We start from the raw sequence: 20,318 nt of genomic DNA, 5'->3' as shown, positions 1-20,318 counted from the left end.
GCAGCCTCCATGCTGTCAGCACCGAGCCTAATGCGGGGCTTGAACCCACAAACCGTGAGATCATGACCTGAGCCGAGATCGAGTGTTGGCCGCTTAACTGACTGAGCCACCCAGGTGCCCTTGTTTAAAATAGTTTTTAGGAATATACATTGTATATTAAAATACCTGCAGTTAAAGTTTATGTCTAGGTGACGATTAAACCCAGACACTATTAAATGCTACTGCATTTCAAGATAGTGTTTCGCTTCTTGCGGGCATTTTGAACCTCTTGGAAGTTCATCTATTAAATGGACCGAGACACAGATACAGGTAGCTCTTTAAGCATCGCACACTGATGAGGTTAAAAAGTTTGATCTCATGTTGCTTGCCTTGGGCTAGATGACCGAACGCCACAGAATTATACAATTTTTCTTCTCCCTCTCGTAGCCATTAACCTGGGAGTAGCACGATGTGATTTACTGCTGTATATTGTACCAGCATCAACCCCTCGTAGGTACGGGGCATTGCGCTGGTTCCTGAGGGCACGGGGACATGATTATGGTAGCTCGCTCAGGTTGCTTTCCAGCCACACCTGCTCTCGCCTTCCTGGGGAGGGACGCGAGTGTGTCCCACCTGGCTGGTTAGGGAACTTCGGCAGCAGAGGGGAAGGGAAGTGCTCAGTGCGGACAGCAGTTATGGCCAAGGTGTTGATGAGAAGTTGGCATTGGAGTGACTTTGAAAGAAGAATAGAGATTTGCCAGCTTGTGGAGCACCAAGTAGAAGGAATTCAAGAACTATCATAAATCAGAGTGGCTTGCACTCATCTCATGGAGAGAGGAAACAAGCCTCAGCCTAATTCTCACATCTCCATCGTTACCTGCCCGTAATGGGTGTCACAGTCCTGCAGTTCACGAATAGGATTCCTGCTTATCACTCACATTTAACTTTTCACACAATTTGGGGGAAAACTGAACCGAACCGGCACACATGAAAATGTGCTCACATACTCTTGTCAGAAGCCTCGTGGCAGCGTGCTGCCCAAAACTGAAAATAAAGCTCCAATTTGTATTTGGGAACAAGGCAAAGGGATAACGGCTCCTCCCTTTCCTGGAAGCCTTTGCCTCAGTATTAATGACTAAGGGCCAGCAAGATCCACCCCTGTTCCCGGACCAGAACGTAGCATCCTTCCTAACGATGTCAAGAGAACCCGTGTTGGCCCTGGGCCATGGATGTGACAGGTGGCAGCCTGTTATTTTGTGCCCATGGCATGGCAGCCATTGATTTTGAGGTATTTGATGTTTCCATATTGCTTGATAGTCCTGATTCAGAGAGCCCAGTCAGGTAGTTTGGTTAAAATGTGACAGTGAGGAACACAGTCATATAAAAAATTGTGTGTGTGTACAGACATAACTTTCTATTTTTTAATAACAAATTTATTGAGATATGATTTGCATAATCGTAAAGTACAGAATTCAGTGGTCTTAGTATATTCACATAGGAAATGTTTTTGAACTTCATTTTGCTTGGTATTTCACATGACTAGTAGTGCTCATGGCCAGTACTTTCCATCTCCCATTTCTACCCTGTGTGTATAAAGACGCCATGTCAGAGGGGCGCCTGGGCGGCTCAGTCAGTTAAGCATCTGACTCTTGATTTCAGCTCAGGTCATAATCTCACGATTTGTGAGTTCAAGCCCTGCATCAGACTCTGTACTTACCAGCATGGAGTCTGCCTGAGATTCTCTCTCTATCCCTCCCCCGCTCATGCGTGCCCTCCCTCCCTCCATCTCTCTCTCTCTCTCTCTCTCTCAAAAGTAAACAAATGAACTTAAAAAAAGAAAAGATTCAATGTTAGAATAATGGACATAATAAGCCAAAGGTATTTTAATGCAATTATGTTTAACTCTATTAAAAATAAATATTTTCATTCTAGTTCAGTTAAAGTCCAGAAACCTGATCTTTCTCATGTTTTCCCCCAAATCAGTTGCTGTTCAAAAAATACACAAATGCCTCAGATAACAACAATTGCATATATCTCCACAACGTGAAGTTTGCAGTTAAAAAAATCAAGGGGCACCTGGGTGGCTCAGTCGGTTAAGCGTCCGATTCTTTGGCTCAGGTCATGATCTCACAGTTGGTGAGTTTGAGTCCCATGTCAGCCTCCACACTGAGCATGAGAGCCTGCTTGGGATTCATTCTGTCCCTCTCCTTCAGTCCCTGCTCGCTCGCTCGCTCGCTCTCAAAGTAAACACTTTTTTAAAAATCAACCCTAATAAAAGAAATCCAGCAAATGAGAGGAAACTTCATTTAAACACCATGTCGTTTCCAGAGGCACTGCCTTTTAGCGGTCCATACACCTCCCTGAGGAGGGTCTCAGATTCCACCGGCAGATCCCAGAATCGGGGGTTTTCATGGAAATCTGTAGTTCCCTTGTAGACAGATGCTTTCTGGACTTTGTAAGCAGGGTGGGTTACACCTCTTTCTCTCAACCATGAACCATTTTGCCCTTCTGACACTTCATTGCTGGTTTCCAGCCACCCTTCCAACGTATGACCTGTTAGGATTTTGTTAAAAGTGTGAGAAATCAAGGTGAGGCGAGGCTGATATTCAGGAAAACCCTTCAGCCTTCCAGACAGCAAAAAAAAAAAAAAAAAAAAGCCCAAATTTTAAAAAGTAAGACACTCCCGGTGCACCTGCCTGGCTTGCTCTGAGAAGCATGTGACTCTTGATCTCGGATGGTGATTTCAAGCCCCATATTGGGTGTAAAGATGACTAAAAAAATAAGTCAGTAAATGTTAAAAAAAAAAATAAGTAAAAATATGAAAATTAAGAGACTCTTGAAATGGAAAAAGGAGTTTTGAACAGAAGACTGGTAAAGCTGCACTGTGTTTAGTTTATAATGGTAAGACTGTTCAGGTATTTAACTGTGAGGGCAGGGTTATCTCTCTTTTTCTTGAATTTATTTATGTTCTTGAAACATATGAAAGTATCACAGACTAGGGACAGAAATTTTGTGTTCTTGCATGCAAGCTCGAATTCCTAATGTTTCATGCTAGAAGCATAGAAAGCCCTTGCTGGGCAGTCTCATGACTAAATCCGTTCTGGAATTTTTTTTTTTTAAGTTTTTGGGGTTTTTTAAAATATTTATTTAATTTTGAGAGAGACACAGAGCGTGAACGGGGAAGGGGCAGAGAGAGAGGGAGACACAGACCCGAAGCAGGCTCCAGGCTCCAAGCTGTCAGCACAGGGACCAATGCGGGGCCCGAACCCACAAACCGCAAGATCATGACCTGAGCCGAAGTCCGACGCTTAACCAACCGAGCCACCCAGGTGCCCCGGAATTGTTTTTTAAATTTATTTATTTATTTTGAGAGAGAGCACGCACACAAGCAGGGAAGGGGCAGAGAGAGAGGGAGAGACAGAATCCCAAGCAGGTTCCACACTGTCAGTGCAGAGCCCCACATGGGGCTCGAACTCATGAACCGTGAGATCATGACCTGAGCCGATGTCAAGAGTCAGATGCTGGGGCGCCTGGGTGGCGCAGTCGGTTAAGCGTCCGACTTCAGCCAGGTCACGATCTCGCGGTCCATGAGTTCGAGCCCCGCGTCAGGCTCTGGGCTGATGGCTCGGAGCCTGGAGCCTGTTTCCGATTCTGTGTCTCCCTCTCTCTCTGCCCCTCCCCCGTTCATGCTCTGTCTCTCTCTGTCCCAAAAATAAATAAACGTTGAAAAAAAAAAATTAAAAAAAAAAAAGAGTCAGATGCTTACCCGACTGAGCCACCCAGGTGCCCCTGTCCTGAAATTCAATGCCAGTTGTTAGGCCAGACTTGTGAGGTGTCAGTGACTGTTGCTTATTATCCCCCCAGTCTCAGGATTGGGCACAACTACTAAAATGCCGTGTGAAACCTTCTGGTAGTTGGTTGGACTGAGGCAGGGCTTCTCAGCCGCAGCATTAACAGTGTTTGGGGCCCGATGGTTCTTTGTTGGTACTCTTCTGCTCATTTTAGGATGTTCAGTAGCACCATCCCTCCAACCTGGTACCAGTAACACCCCCCAGCTGTGACAGCTCCAACTGTCTCTAGGCATTGCTGGATGTGTCGTGGGAGGGGATGGTTGGGGACAGATCCTCTCTGGTTGCAGACCACTGGGCTGTGCTACTGAGATCTACAGTGATGCCCAGCGTTAAATCTATCTGAGCAGAGAAACTCCCCTGCAATGTCGTGTCTCGTCTTAATGCCAGCCGTAACCCTTCGCTCGGTGCTTTGCACATTCGTAGGTAGCCGGTGAAGAATAAGCAAACAAAACCTATGCTAAAACAAAGAGGGTAAATATTCATTTATAAGGTGAAAAACAGATATTTGAGATGTAATGTAGTTTCATAGCTTAGAGACAAGTCACAAAATATTTTTTAAATACTACGTATGCACATTTGCCATATAGGCAGTGAGAGATGGAGAAAAACTGCCTTCCTCACTTTGTTTTATATTCTTCCAAAAGCAGTTTGCTCTCCCCTGGTGCACTGTTTTAAAATCGCAAATGGGGGGCGCCTGGGTGGCGCAGTCGGTTAAGCGTCCGACTTCAGCCAGGTCACGATCTCGCGGTCCGGGAGTTCGAGCCCCGCGTCAGGCTCTGGGTGGATGGCTCGGAGCCTGGAGCCTGTTTCCGATTCTGTGTCTCCCTCTCTCTCTGCCCCTCCCCCGTTCATGCTCTTTCTCTCTCTGTCCCAAAAATAAATAAAAACGTTGAAAAAAAAATTTTTTTTAAATTGCAAATGGGTGGGTAGCAATCAGAGACACGTGTTCTCAGCTGGAGGCTGCCCAGCCTTCCTGCTGGGCTCTGTGACAAGAGACCAGCTAAAATGGCAAGGTGGACATGCTCAGTCTCCTCCAGAAAAGAGCCTGAAACAGCAGGACCCTCCTCCAACTTCTGCCTCGCTTTTCCTGGAGCATCCTTCTTGTAGGAAGAACAACCCCTGCATAATAACCCTTTCTTTTTTTTTTTTTTTTAATTTTTTTTTTTTAATTTTTTTTTTCAACGTTTATTTATTTTTGGGACAGCGAGAGACAGAGCATGAACGGGGGAGGGGCAGAGAGAGAGGGAGACACAGAATCGGAAACAATAACCCTTTCTTTAAGGAGAGGTGCTACAAAGAAAGTAAATTTCAAGTCTCCTTCGTTGTGTCTTTATTTGTCTAAATAAAAATAATAGCTGTGATATTTCTGGTGTTCTGGCATGGTCCAAGAACATCACTTGAACTCAGATTTCGGGGAAGTTCTCATAGACTTAAATGTAAGTATAGTAGTTATTATCTCAGTATTGGATTTAAGGCACACGTATTGAAACTCTGTCAAAGAAATATGTATCTCTAACATATTTAAATTTTTGAGATGCAGCGTATTTGAGTTTTACAGCTCTACTGAAATATGTCCTATTCCTCTTCTCCCAAATATATGTGGACTTCTTTTTGTAAGCCAAAACCTACGCTGCCTTTTACTGATCCTTCCCCTCTTGGTCATTTTGGAAAGTGATTGGCTCTTACATACCTGGCTTTGACATTTCAACGGCTCATAAGAGGTGTAGGGTTGATCACGCTGCTTTCTCAAACATTAACGCCCATTTGGGTCACTGAGGCATTTGCTAAACGCGGATTCGGAGACAGCGTTCTGGAGTGGATCCCGAGTCCCAGGTATGCTGGCCCAGCGGATCATGGACGGCATTTCGAGGGATAGTTTCTAGTAGCAGATCATGCCCCCCATTCTTTGCAGTTGTAGGAGATTGAGACAGGGAATAAGAAACGGAAAGGGAAAACCATCCTTACCTTTCTCTTTCATACAAAGTGTGAAAGAACCCTGATGTGTCTTCCCGCTGAGCAGCTTTGTAAAAATTCAGCTTTCAAAGACCAAGCAAATTAGAAGAGTCTTACTATCTTCCTACATGTACCTGTGACTAGTATCACTTGTGCCCTTCTTTCCTCTCATTGGCGTGGTGTGGACAACTGCTAGCCTGTAAAAGATAATTCAAGGGTACAGGAATCTGGTGAGCCACAGCCACTGGTAGCTTGAAATACCCATGGCGGGACTGTTTACACCGTGGACATCATTGAACATTATAAATCACACTCCCCCACCCCCCACTGGAGATAACCAGTTTCCCAGCATACCCTGCCATTCCTGTCAGTGAGAATAATCGCTTTGCCTTGTTTCCAGCAGAGGACACGGCATCTTACCTTATTCAGAGTTTGGAGCTTCTTGTAATACTGTGTTGCACTTCTACACAGCTTAGTGAAAAACAGGTTTATTCCCATAACAAAGTGGAAACAAAGGACTCAGGAAAAGTCCCAGTGGTGCCCTCTTGTGAATGCTTGCCAGCACGTCACCACGAGAAGACTGATGGGTCTAAATACTTACAAATGGATCGCCTTGAGGTGGCATTTTATAAAAATACTCTCTCCTCATGGAGAGATGTGAGAACTGGGTCAGGTGTAAATGGAGTGACAGATGTATTGGGTAGCCTCAGAGAATCGACACAATTTGGTAAAGGGCCAGTCAACCACAGATACCTTGTAGAGACTTCCGTGACACCCGTCATTTCATACTGAGTCCGTGAGTTCATTACCGCGCACAGCTGTTCCCATCATTTGCTTATCTGGTCCAACGCGTATTTGGGGCTTAAGTGAGATTTCTAATAAGACGTTCGTTCAGCCTTGCTTACCTGTATCTATATGTCTCTATTTAATAAAATATGATTACTATATAATAAATACCCGGTCATTTATTGCCCTGATCAGAATTATTTTCTGTTGGGCAGGTTTTCTGATAACTACTTGCTAATTGCAGGCACGTTATAAAATCTCCTTTTAATTAAAAGTACATATACCGGGGCGCCTGGGTGGCCCAGTCAGTTAAGCATCCGACTTTAGCTCAAGTCATGATCTCACAGTTTGTGAATTTGAGCCCCACGATGGGCTCTATGCTAACAGCTCAGAGCCTGGAGCCTGCTTTGGGTTGTGTGTTTCCCTCTCCCTCTGCCCCTCCCCTGCTTGCACTCTGTCTCTGTCTCTCTCTCAAAAATAAGCATTAAAAAGAAAAAAAAAGAAAGTACGTGTATCTATTGTTGCGAAAAACACACTCTTAAAAAATAATTGTTTTTCTAGTACGTTGACTTTCTCAAATTTTTCTTAGAAGAGTTCAACACAGATGTGGCCACTTTATTCTTCAACAGAATATGAGATGTGTTCTAATAACTTAGGCTCACAAAGTTGCACCCTAGAGCGATGTTTAGAATTGCAACGACAAATGAAGCTGAAGAGTAGCTATTATATAAACTTGTCATTTGCATTTAGAACATAGGAGATTCCGTAAAAACGGGTCTCCTGCCCCTGCATAGCTGTGATGTTGGGGGGGGGGGGGTGTCTGTGGCAGACAAGTACAAGAAGACACATTTGGTACTCCTAAGAGGTCTAAAAGGGGAGGACTGCTATGAGTTACAGAGCCGTGATGAGTTTTGTTGCCTATGCTCCTGGGGTCATGCCATGGGGGAGAGGCATTCGAGTGCCAGCTTCAACCACAGCGGAGACCCAGAGGACACCGTTGTCTGGGAGTCTTGTTGGAATTAGTACAGCCTGAGGAAGAGGTTAATGATGAATACTGTCATGTCTTAGAAACAAGAAAGAAAGAGCATGTCACATGAGCATGTACAGATTGGTGAGGGGAATGCAGAAGAGAGAGCCTGTAGGTATTTCTTACAACTGACAGGGAGAGAAACTAAGGTCCGTGAGTGGAGACAGCTTAATGGCTGTGGTTTGCCAGGGACCCCGCATCTGGGGCATGTGGCTTTTAGCTCTGTAGCCCAGAAGCTGCTTTGTCAGTAGCTCAGAGGTGATCAGACTCTCTCCCCTCCCAAAACCGTTTGACCCTTTAGAAGTATGAATACCAGTTCTTTAATTTGTGGGGGATAAATCAGACTGCCAAGGGGGTGGGAAACTTGTGTGAATGGATTGGCAGATTTTCATCAGACAGGAGAGCTCTGTGCAGAAATCAAATTGAAAACACATCATGGCTTGACAAGGATGGACTTTTAAAGCAGCAGTTGAATGGGAAGACCTTAGTGACGGTGCCATGGAGCTTGATGCTCCCAGAGCCAGATATTTCCATCCGAAAACCGCCTAAAGAGAGCCAGAAGCACCTTAGGTATCTGTTACACTGGCGTTTCTCCTGCACAGTGTTTGACCTCCACCTTCTGAGCTCAGTGCTGACCGTCCTTCCCTACTCTGTTGACGTCATCATGGTGGTGGTCACTTCTGGTTTTGCTCTGACCTCTTTGTCTCAATAGGAAAGAGCCTTAAGTGGTGTGTATAAGCAAGTTAAATAGTAGTTCTCTTTTACATAGACGTTGTCGATCTTTGAGTGAATGATTAGTCAGTCTGTTAAATATTCCTACTTTGGAAGCTCTGAACTCTGCATGACTTTTATCTTTTAGAAGGATGCTTTTCCTTGGTATGACAGTAAAATTAATAAGCAAGACATCTGTGTGTGCTAAGGCATCAGCAGGCTCTCTAGAAGCCTAGCTAGGGCAAGACATAAAGTCAGAGGGAGAATTGTTTTCCCTTTAAAAAAATGGAATCTACGTGGGAGGTAAGGTTCCTATTCTGATCACGATAACTTTGCAAATGGAATCCGATAAGTTATTGCGCTTGGATCAATCAAGGATCATGAAATTGATCTTGGGGAGGGTGGCCAAGCATGCTGACAGGTAAGATATATTTTCACGTAAGAGCATACGTGGTGTGTGTTAACAAATCAGAATTGATTGACTTTGTTTTGTTGTTTGGGGCATTATTGTCCAAGGGACGGATTAATGAAAAATCAAAAATTATATTTCACTAGAGTTAATATAACTGGCTGTCAGTCCCATTTACAGATGTTGACATATGTTTTCAAATATGGTCAGTGGACAGGCTGGTTCTCTGGGAACTGGATCACATTCGAAGTATATTTATTTTATACTTTATAATTTTTTAATGAAATTTAATACTTATTTTATACTTTATAATTATTTTATACTTTGAGTCAAGGCTTTTCTTCGTGAAGGAAAACAGTCAGATGTTCGTGAGAAGATAACGTTCTTTGCATCCTAAACAGACACAACCCTTTTACCTTTAAAGCTGACTGGAGGTTCCTTGAGAAATTTGTTTCTTACCGGGAAGAAATGTTTCCGCGTGCAGACCCTTTGGGGCATTTGCTATCAATCTAAAAGCAGCTACAAAATGTGCTCACGTCTAGCAGGAATCCTTTCATTCCTACTGAGCCACTCATTAAACCAGATGAGAATGCACTGCTTTGTTTCAGAGGGAATTCTAACCTCCTGGCTGGCGATTAAAGTCCTCGGTAAATGTTTGGCAGAGCCCACCCAATAATCCCAGCCCCGGTGACCCCCCTCCGGGGGGTGGGGGGGGGAGGAGTAAGGTGTAAGAAAAGTAAACATGCACGCGAACGGCGAGCAGGTGCCTTTTCATGCTAAATGTGGTTCCCCACGTCTCCTCTGATTAGAGGTGTGCTCTGAACAAGCCGAGACGGGGCCATGCCGCGCAATGATCTCCCGCTGGTACTTTGATGTGACCGAAGGCAAGTGCGCCCCGTTCTTTTACGGCGGATGTGGCGGGAACCGAAACAACTTTGACACAGAGGAGTACTGCATGGCCGTGTGCGGCAGCGTCAGTAAGTGGACCTTCCCCGAGCCTGGCCACCTCTCGTCTTTTCTCGCCACTGACTCTGCTCTTCGTAACAGATTGGTTTTCCTGGTTCTTGGGAGTGGGTCTGTCGCTGCCACTAACCACGTTTCTGTCCACTTTTCTAATTGCCCGGCGTCTCCTCCCGTATGTTCGATCCCGAGCACCCATCTCCGTCTTTCTCTAATAAAGCATGGCCGCGGGTGTGTTCCCTTCCCAGCTGTGGTGCATCCGTCTTGCGGTCTCTAGGGACTTCTCTCGAGTGCCCCTCTTGAAGCCACGCCGGAGTCGCTGTGTTGTCTTCTCGACTGTCTGTGCAAACGGATACTTGTGTGTTTGTCTGTGCACATGCGTGTTCAGGTCTATGCATGTGCAGTACATGTGCCAGTAAGGTTTCCCGCCGGAAGCCTGGCGGGTGCGGCTTCGGTTGCACTGGCAAAAGGCGCACTGCTGTGATGAGCACCTTTAAGCTGTTTTGTAACGTGTGACTTTTATTGCGGCCGCAGAGAATGTGCTTGAATGGAGCATACGCACGCACGTCGAATGCCAGAAGACAGAAAGGGCCCCAGGGGCCTCTGAGCTCACACACGGACGCTTGCAGTATCAATGTTTCATGCCTCCTCTTGGAAATAGAAGAAAAGTCTTCACTTAACATTAGAAACCTGGAAGGACAAAAGACTCAGGGAATATAATTTTCAAAGCCTTTTCTCTTGAACTTTCAGTTTTTCATAACGCTGGGGGAGAGAGACGCGGAGTGATAATGACTTAACTACGAGATGAAACTCTGTCCACAGAGGTGATACTCAGGAGGGAGTGAGCCAAACATACGGGACTTCTGTGCCTGTGAACAGCCTCCCAAGTTAAAGTCCCCATTTTATTTATTTACTATTGTTCGTGAGTAGGACATTTGAAGTACTCAGGGAGATTTGCTCAACTTGATAAATTAAAGATTAAATTCATTAATTGTGCATTTCTTTAAGAGACTCCTGCCTTTTCTCCCTTGTGCTTAGGCAGGTGACGGCTCCCACTTCCTGCCTGGGATTCCTAGGGAAAGTATACATTGGTCTCCACTGCGATCCTAGGCTTAAGCTAAACACAAAAGGACCTGCGCCATTAAGACCTATTGTGAAGCCGAGCATCTAAGTGGAATCTAATGGAAAAGTTCCCACTGGTCTCCTGTATGAGGGATGACTCCATTTCTGTCATGTGTGAGAACAGGTGTAGGAATTGGTAACCCCAAGGGCCTCTTTCCTGGCCGCCATTGGATGATTGTGGCTTCTTGCGGCAAGGACTCCTCTCTTCAGTTTCAAACAAAGAAGTTAATTAGGTCAGGTAACCGGGAACACAATGGGGGATTCTGTTGCCTGCAGCCTCTTGAACAAAGAACTTTTGTTACAGAGATTCTAACTGGCTTAGCTGCCGAGGGAGGTTTCTTGGCACATTTCCAAACTGTTTTCCTCTATTTCCCTGAGGTGGATTTATTTTTTGGAATATAAATTGTGTGCGCGCGCGCGCATGTAATAAGAAAGGGTTTTTGAAAATTATCGGCAGTGAGGAATTTGCCTCGAGTTGGAAATAATCCCCCCACCAAAACACGACAGCGGCCTATACGCACGCAGTCTCCCTTTGATCAGTCTGATTTGACTCAGGCTGGGAGCGAACAGTGGGCAACACAGGTCATTTGGAGCCTCTGGAGGTGCCCTGGATGGTACACCTTTTGCGGAAAGATTTGCAAAAGGCAGAGATTCCCAACGCAGGTGTAATGGATAAGCCAAGCCGTCCGTATTTAGTTCCAGGGTAAGGAGGTTATAGAATAGTTTATCAAGAAAGCAAATGTGAGAGGCTTAAGGTCAGTCAGAAGGGTGGACAGATCTAAGGGGACAGTGAAGCCTCAACATGTGGCCGGAGATGAGAGCTGGAGGCTGCCCTACGAATGGGTGAAAGGCGTGGATCCTTGGGACCTTGGTGATGGTTGACACTAAGGAGGGAGAATGGGAGCAGGAAATCCTCAGGATGTTACTTACAAGTGGTATTGGAGACAAAATACCCAGCACGCTGAGATATTATTGGGCAAATATATTTATGTTTACTTTGGTCCTGAGCTGGGGCCAAGCCTGAAGGTGTTTGTGCAGTTTTGTTTTAGTTTTTAATTCAATGTTTGTGTTTTTGTTTTTCCCTTTGGTCAGTGGAATCATGTAAGTTTCAGCCACCATTCCCATGTTTCTATTTTTTGTTTTTAGTTATGTTCTCTTATTTTCTCCATAGTGTCCCAAAGCTTACTCAAGACTACCCAGGAACCTCTTCCCCAAGATGCTGTTAAACGTATGTTGTCGTTCACTGGAGGGGGTTGGGGGGAAGGAGGAAGGAGATAGTACAGTGCATGGCCATATAACTCCAGCATCATCACTTTCTTTGCATGGTTCTGTGTTTCTTGAACACCTGTCTTTCCATAAAATGTGTATTTCCATTGCTTTGCTTGTAACTGTGTCCAGTTTTGCCAGACAACTTCAGATGCCAGGCTCCGAGGATTGACTCAACTTCTATTTCTGATGAAAAATTTTTTTTGATGAAAAATTTTTTTTCAGCTTCATGTCATTCTGCTACATACCGTACGTATAACATTACTGTGTTTTATTTGGCATCACTATTCTATTTCCTAAAGCTGTCAAGATGCCATAGCTTTACAAGAGGCCATGAATATAAGCGACTCGTTTCCCAGAAAAATACATCCTATACATGCGTGGTGCTGACTCCACGGACCAGTGTGTATGCACGGGCTTCACTTATGTGTTGTAAGGCAGATGTTAAGCCTTAGGAAGTGAAAGACTACCTTTAGATTCCCTAACCACCTCTTCTTCCTCTCCCTGAATGCACCTTACTAGGGCAAAAGTGCCCGACCTCAGGTTTGATCATTAGGTTGTGGAAAGATTCTTCCAAAGAAATCATCATCCAACCTTAGAATGTCTGTGTTTTGTGATTGATTTCACTTGGTGTATCTGACTACCTTGGTTTTAAAATGTTAACACACAGGTATTTATTATTATTTTTTTAATGTTTATTTTTGAGAGAGAGACAGAGCGTGAGGAGGGGAGGGACAGAGAGAGGGAGAAGCAGGCTCCAGGTTCCGAGCTATCAGCACAGAGCCCGACATGGGGCTCGATCTCATGAGCCGTGAGATCATGACCTAAGCTGAAGTCAGACGCTAAACTGACTGAGCCACCCAGGAGCCCCCACAAGTACTTATATTAAAATGTGGATTATATCCATAAATAAATTTATCCTTCTTTAAGTTAAGGATGATACATGTGCACACACACACACATTATTGATGCCTATAGTTGCTAGAAAAAGAGACACGATTTCAGCTCGTGTTCATATATAATGAAAATGAGCATATATTTATATTATCCTTAAAAAACCTGGTCTCCAAATTGATGAAACCAATTACCTTTAAAAAAAGGGATAAATAACAGTTGGAGAATTATGTAACTTACAATTTCATCATAGACCATTAAGGTTTTTTAATGGCCACCATGAGATTCACATTCATTCACTTTATATATAACTTGAAAGATGTGGGAGTTTCACTAGTATAGTCCACATATTTCTGTGATTGTGACAAAGCATTTTTTCTAACAACATTGAAAGTATTACAAGTGAGTAGACACACAGGACTGGAGAAAACTGGATATTACACTGTAGGATTGATAATATATTGATCTTTGTGGCAGGTTGCAATTTACCCGGTGTTTTCATGGATCATTTATTTTTCTCAGGAACACTTTGTGGGCATTTTCCTCATTTCCTTTATACATACGAGAAAATGAAGCTGTGAGAGCCATCAAACGTGGCAGGACCAGCTTTGAAACCTAAATGATATTGTGGCTCTGCACTTATACTCCATACGGTCAAGTATTGGGCTCTGTTTTTTACGTTAGAAAAATTAGTATTTGGAGTTCAAAATGCATTTTAAGAATACAGAAAATAACAGAAAGAGGAAGAATATTAAAAACATTTTTTCTAAATGCAGTAAATAAAGCATGCATCAATAAATGAAATATCTTCCCCCCTTTTATAAAAACTATTTCATTTCATAGCATGTTAGCATACAATTGTATTTTTCCATTTTTAGTAATTAACAGAAATGAACATGACTTGATAAATTTATTTTCATGAAGTACCTGCGTCCTCAGATTTTCCAAACAGACGTTGAAGATCTCTCGCAATCTTCTCTTTCCCAGTAATTTTCTCCGACTACTTGCAGTGTATTTGGGATCATGACACCTTTCCTTTCTAGGAGGGGAAGTGATTTTGGCGGCTATATTTTCTCGTCTACCTGCAGAGACTATTCATCACAGCGAGTGAAGTGATCTGCAGTGCTGGTACAAACAGACTAGAGAAAGCATATAATTTCCAGTTATTCATAGCCTGCACAGCTATGCTTCCTTATTTATAGCAAAGTTACACATCTGATTTAAAGGATTCACGGTCATCTGGAGGTCAAATGCAGATGGCAGGATGTAGTCGGAGGAAAAGAGCCCAAAAAGAAGGTGAGCAAGCCCATAGGATTTAGCAAGATGGGCTTGCACTTGGCTTCTCCACCAGTCTGGGCTTTACTGGAGGATCTCTCTTTTCCCCAGAGTGGTTTGTTTGATGGGTTTCTCAGTTTGAGTTGCTTCTAGCCAAATAAGAAATATGAAAGGAGATAGGAAAAGCTTCTCCGTTAAACTGATGTAACATTGCACACAAGGAGAAGATGTGTGATGGCCTACATTACACGTACAATAATTTTCCTCTTCAAAGCGGATTATGATCAGGTTAAATCTTTGTCATAAAAACCACTTCTGAGCATTGCAATTTTAAGGAATACTGATTTTTTTTATTATTATTATTTTGTTCATAGAAGATAAGACTCTAAACCACAGGTAGAGAGAGAGATGAGGCTAAGAGCTTTCATTTTTTTCATAAACTTGTGGATTTGAGTCCTTTAAAGAAAAAATCCTTTCCTGTTTGAAAAAACTATCTGGTGAGACCTGAGTTGTTTCTGACATTATTTTGTGTCTGCCCATTTGGGTTTAGAACAACACAGAAGGTTCACATTCATTCTGCCCAGTGCAATGTTTGCTAACGACAGTGAAAGTACTATATAAATATCTATTGATTAGTTTCTGTTTCAAATGAGAGAATAATTTTTTTTCTAGTGTTCTTCCCATCAGATTGCATCTCAAAAGGCAAACAGAATGACTCCTTAATGGCATTTGATGTCACACAGAGCATCGTGCCCGTATTTAGTCAGCTGATTGCACAAAAGGCTCTGGCCAAAGAGAATGACAAATGACCCATCTTTTCCTCTTTTCTTGCAGTGAGTTGTGGCACAGACAATAAATAAACCCAAGTCTCTCAACCTTGACACTGTTGACATTTGGGGCTAGATAATTCATTCTTGCGGATGCTGTCCTGTGCATGGAGGACGTTTAGCAGTATCCCAACCCTCTACCCGCTGGCTGCCAGTAACGGCACCCCAACTGTGTGAACTTAAACTGTCTCCAGACTTTGCCAGATTGCACCCTGAAGCAGGGACGGGCAAAGTCAGCCCCAGTTGAGAGCCCCTGATCTAGACTAACGGTGAGCCCACAGCTGACGGAAAGATACAACCAGCCTGGTGCAAACAGTCACACTTTGCACGAACTCTGAGGGCATGTTGCTGCGTTGCCGGTCAGAAGCCTCCGATTCTCGGTTGACGTTTGTGAAAATTGAATCCGTTAGACCCGCATCCCTGCTCTCCGTATGTACAAGTTGGGGTAGAAGTCGCCGTTGCTGCCCTGACTGTAGTCTTAGTTAGAGGTCTCAGTTTTTCTACTCTGACGCGAGTGCTGCTGGGGAGGCAGAGAACAGGCCAGCGAACCCCTGCCCCACCCCCTCCTCCTCTGTGTGTTTCATCTTCGTTTCACAGAATCCCAGCATATGCTAGAGAACAGCCATCTGTCATGATGCCGCACAGCCTTGCCACACAGATGACTTGGCATCTAGGATGCTCTTCGGGATCGTGTTTGTGGCCTTAGGGTCTGTGCAAAGGCTGGATCTGGCCTCATGCAGGATCCAGAAAGGAAAAACATTATTTTTGTCCTCACATCAAAATGGCCAAGATACCATAGAATAGACTAATACACTGCCAGAGTGTATAAAAATAACAAGGACAAGGGTGCTCTGCTGAGCATCTGACTCTTGGTTTTAGCTCAGGTCATGATCTCACAGTTCATGAGTTTGAGCCCCGCTTCGGGCTCTGCACTGACAGCGCAGAGCCCGTTTGGGATTCTGTCTCCCTCGCTCTCTCTGCCCCTTCCCTGCTCACACACGCATGTTCTCCCTAAATAAATGAATGGGATTCTGTCTCCCTCTCTCTCTGCCCCTTTCCTGCTCACACACGCATGTTCTCCCTAAATAAATGAATGGGATTCTGTCTCCCTCTCTCTCTCTGCCCCTTCCCTGCTCACACACGCATGTTCTCCCTAAATAAATGAATGGGATTCTGTCTCCCTCTCTCTCTGCCCCTTTCCTGCTCACACACGCATGTTCTCCCTAAATAAATGAATGGGATTCTGTCTCCCTCTCTCTCTGCCCCTTTCCTGCTCACACACGCATGTTCTCCCTAAATAAATGAATGGGATTCTGTCTCCCTCTCTCTCTGCCCCTTTCCTGCTCACACACGCATGTTCTCCCTAAATAAATGGGATTCTCTCTCCCTCTCTCTCTCTCTGCCCCTTCCCTGCTCACACACGCATGTTCTCCCTAAATAAATGAATGGGATTCTGTCTCCCTCTCTCTCTGCCCCTTTCCTGCTCACACACGCATGTTCTCCCTAAATAAATGAATGGGATTCTGTCTCCCTCTCTCTCTGCCCCTTTCCTGCTCACACACGCATGTTCTCTCTAAACAAACAAACAAACAAACTTCAAAAAAAAAAATAATGAGGACGTCAAATCAGGCCAGATCACCACCCCAAGTTCTAAAGCTGCCGCAGTGGCTCACAATTTGCAAACCACAGATAGCTCACCGTGCACCCTTTGAATGGAACGTGTCTCCTTTGCCGCCGATTTGTCATATCCTGTCCTAACACACAGGCATTCGGTGTTTGTCCAGACTTGAACCATTGTTCTTAATCACACTGTACGTGTTCTTCTGATGGCAACAAGCAAGTATTAGTCCTCATTAGCACATTCTCGAATACTAATGGAACTGTGATATTTTTCTAAAACTGCCAAGCACTATTAACAACAATTAAAACCATTAAAACATCAGTGGCAGTAAAATCTATTAGATTGACACATGAGAAGCCACATCTTTGGTATTGAGAAATAACCAGAATAAAAAATGGCTTTTTCCTCCAAGCTATCAGAGGGAGAGATCCTGAGATTGACAGGAATCGATTTGCTCAGCAAACTGGCATTTAAAAAAAAAAAAAAAAAAAAAAAGCTCATCTACTCAGAATAGTAAAAAATGCCCACCATATATATATATATATATATATATATATATATATATATATATGCTCTATTCTCCAGCTATTTCGAAAGAAGAGTAAGTAGATAGTTTAATAAAAGTTTTGGCAAAAATTTTTCCACAAAAGGCCAGAGAGTCAATATTTGAGGTTTTGCAGGCCATATGGTCTCTGTTATACATACTCAACTTGGCAGTTACAGCTGTGAAAACAGCCACAGACAATAGGTAAACAAATAGATAACAACTGTGTTCCAGTAACACGTTATTTGCAAAAAAAAAAAAAGACCAGCATGCCAACCTTTGATTTAATAAAGCCGTTAACTTCTGAGCTCAGGATGTGCTGGTGCTAAGCTGGGTATTTTGAGGGACACCAACAAAGTAAACCAAGTTCCCTGCTTCCAATAACTTGACAGTTTTATTGATGAGATGAGACCTCGGTGTGTGATAGGATTAAATAACAATATAACGTTAAAACACACAAGTGTAGAGAAAGACTGGTGTGGACGGCCTGAGGAAAATGAAATTGGTTTTATCCTTAAGACCTCCGTCGAGGTTAACAGCTTCATCTGGCTTTTACTGCTACAGTTCCTTTGCAAGTAGATAATATTGCAGATTTTGACTCTTTGAACTCATCTGTGGAGTGTGTGACAGGTAATCTCTTTATGATCCACCATTAATGAAGTTGAGAATGGCTTCGGACACATGGACAGAAAACAATAACCAGAGGTTAAGGCAGCCTAGATGCCAGTTATTACGGCTGTGGCTGCACATGTGGTTTTCAGATGCAGACTCGAGGTTGCTCTCCAATTTTGCGGTGCACTGTGATATTAATAAAAATAACGCCAGCCTTCATGCCTCCACGCTCCTTTCACAGATCGACGAAATTCCCACATCAGTACGTGTCCATAAGACATAAAAAAGAAATGTAGCTTGACTAGAGTAAACACAGCGTAGATTACATTTTTATTACCTTCTGTCGGCACGATGCAGGGTCGGCCAGCTATGATCGCACTGCCTATAAAACAAGCGTGGAGCCAGGGCGTGCCGGGGAAAGGGCCTTTGTTCCTTTTTTCTTTTTCATTTTTTTTTTTAATTTTTTTTTTTTCAACGTTTATTTATTTTTGGGACAGAGAGAGACAGAGCATGAACGGGGGAGGGGCAGAGAGAGAGGGAGACACAGAGTCGGAAACAGGCTCCAGGCTCTGAGCCATCAGCCCAGAGCCCGACGCGGGGCTCGAACTCACAGACCGTGAGATCGTGACCTGGCTGAAGTCGGACGCTTAACCGACTGCGCCACCCAGGCGCCCCTCATTTTTAGAAGAGTCTGAAACGATATTTAAGGGTCGCACAAGCTGTTTTCGCATCACAAGCGGCCCCTCTCACCTGGACCTCGCGGGTGTGATAAATATTTGAGTTTAGGATGTGTTTGGGATTTAAGTAAGTCATTTGGAATGAGAGAAATGGACTTTTCCTTCTTTTTCTTTTCATTAAAGTCAGGGTGGCAATCTGCATGCTCTGCCTTGTTTCGGGGTTAAATTTTCAGGTTCATGTTTCACCCGTATGTGAAGGACCCTTACTGCCACCTCTCATAGGAAGCACTGCCATTTCTGGTCCCACTGTTGCCAGCACTGGATCAAAGAGTATTTTCAGCGATAAAGCAGTGACTGGAATAGGTCTTTATTGACTTTCATCTTCTGTTGTCAGTGCTGTGGAGATAAATTGCCTTTCTCCTGATGAAAGGAGACTAACCAGACTTTCTTGTTAGAATCTAACACTGGTATATTGACCAAATGCCATTCACGGGCCTCTGTTTGGGGAAACGTTCTGCCTTCTGGCTTGTAGGTCGTCATAGTTGTTACTGTTTGAAGGTGGGGTCATTCCTCCTTCTACATCCTGAGCCCTTCTTGACTGTAGAACTATGTATCCCCTACGGGGCACCTGGCTGGCTCAGTCGGTTGAGCATCCACCTTCAGCTCAGGTCATGATCTCACAGTTCGTGAGTTCAAGCCCCGAGTTGGGCTCTGTGCTGACAGCTCAGAGCCTGGAGCCTGCTTTGGATTCTGTGTCTCCCTCTCTCTCTGCCCCCCTCCTGCTCGCACTCGATCTCTCTCCCAAAAATAAATAAACATTAAAAAAAAATTTTTTTATATTATGTGTCTCCTAGAGATTGAGGAAACAAGTGAATGTCAAAATGATGGAGGCAGTTTTTCATGATGTCTGCAGTGTTTTGACTCTACATTCTTGCCGTCTTGGGTATGAAATGGAGTACATCGTAGTGATTATATAGTCAGAACGAAAATGAACTAAAAATTTAGCATCAACTTTGATTTATTAGCTGAATTTGATCATGTCCCTGATACAGAGCTTCTTCCTAATGGGCAAGGGGAGGGACTTTTACCACATCCTAAAAATAATACCAGTTTTCCCCTCGTTTGGAAGTGAGTTTCCTAAAAATTGTAACATTTTCTCAGGGGAAATGCTGCAATGGAAACGTTTCATTGGCATCGTGTCCCCAGTGATGGTGATGTATTTTGTTACAGGAACATAGGGTGCAGCACCAGGCGTCATTAATAAACTGAAAGCAGATGTGTGCCAAACTCCATCCACCAAAAAAAAAAAAAAAAAAAAAAAAAAAAGGCTCCGACAGGTACCAAGAGAGTTTACAATCAACGTGAAGTGAGAATATTGTGACACCCATTGGTACAAAATTATTAAAACTGAAATGAACCCCCCCCACACACACACACATATGAAAAGAGTTTCTCCCTTAGTATCTGGTTACCTGTGGTTTAGGTGATGAGAAAGAAGCAAATCTGTGATTCGTCTTATGTCTGGGAGGAGGGGTGGAGAGCCTTCCAAGAGAACGCCTCACTATCTCCTGCTGCTTTTCCAACCCACCCTCATTTTTATCTTTTACCCTTGAGAGACCTCCTTCCTCTGCTTTGCCCCTTGGCAGAGACAGAGTGACCTTTTTTTTTTTTTCTTTTTTAATGTTTGTTTATTTTTGAGAGAGAGGGAGACATAGAATCCATAGCAGGCTCCGGGCTCTGAGCTGTCAGCACAGAACCCGACGGGGGGCTCGAACCCACAAACCGCGAGATCATGACCTGACTG

General features: G+C 43.9%; 1 protein-coding gene across 7 annotated transcripts in view; it reads left to right on the top strand.

Annotated features, from left to right (window-relative positions):
* Window positions 1-20,318, top strand: part of APP (amyloid beta precursor protein) — a 272,775-nt gene that overhangs the window by 159,526 nt on the left and 92,931 nt on the right. For 3 of the 7 annotated variants that reach the window (XM_047099050.1, XM_047099051.1, XM_047099056.1), the window contains 2 exons: window positions 9,526-9,693; window positions 11,970-12,026. The exons of 2 other annotated variants lie outside the window; for them this stretch is intronic. In XM_047099050.1, the coding sequence (XP_046955006.1) occupies window positions 9,526-9,693; window positions 11,970-12,026 (225 nt within the window). The remainder of the gene's footprint in view (window positions 1-9,525; window positions 9,694-11,969; window positions 12,027-20,318) is intronic. 2 more of the 7 variants (XM_047099052.1, XM_047099053.1) reach the window with 1 other exon arrangement.

The sequence above is a fragment of the Lynx rufus genome, unplaced genomic scaffold (genome assembly GCF_022079265.1).
Source record: "Lynx rufus isolate CCGP_SWC_20201006 ecotype Redwood Valley unplaced genomic scaffold, mLynRuf1.p SCAF_5, whole genome shotgun sequence".
In the NCBI taxonomy this organism is placed as follows: domain Eukaryota; kingdom Metazoa; phylum Chordata; class Mammalia; order Carnivora; family Felidae; genus Lynx; species Lynx rufus.
The sequence above is the reverse complement of the archived record's forward strand: the minus strand, read 5'-3'. Positions and strand labels throughout refer to the sequence as shown.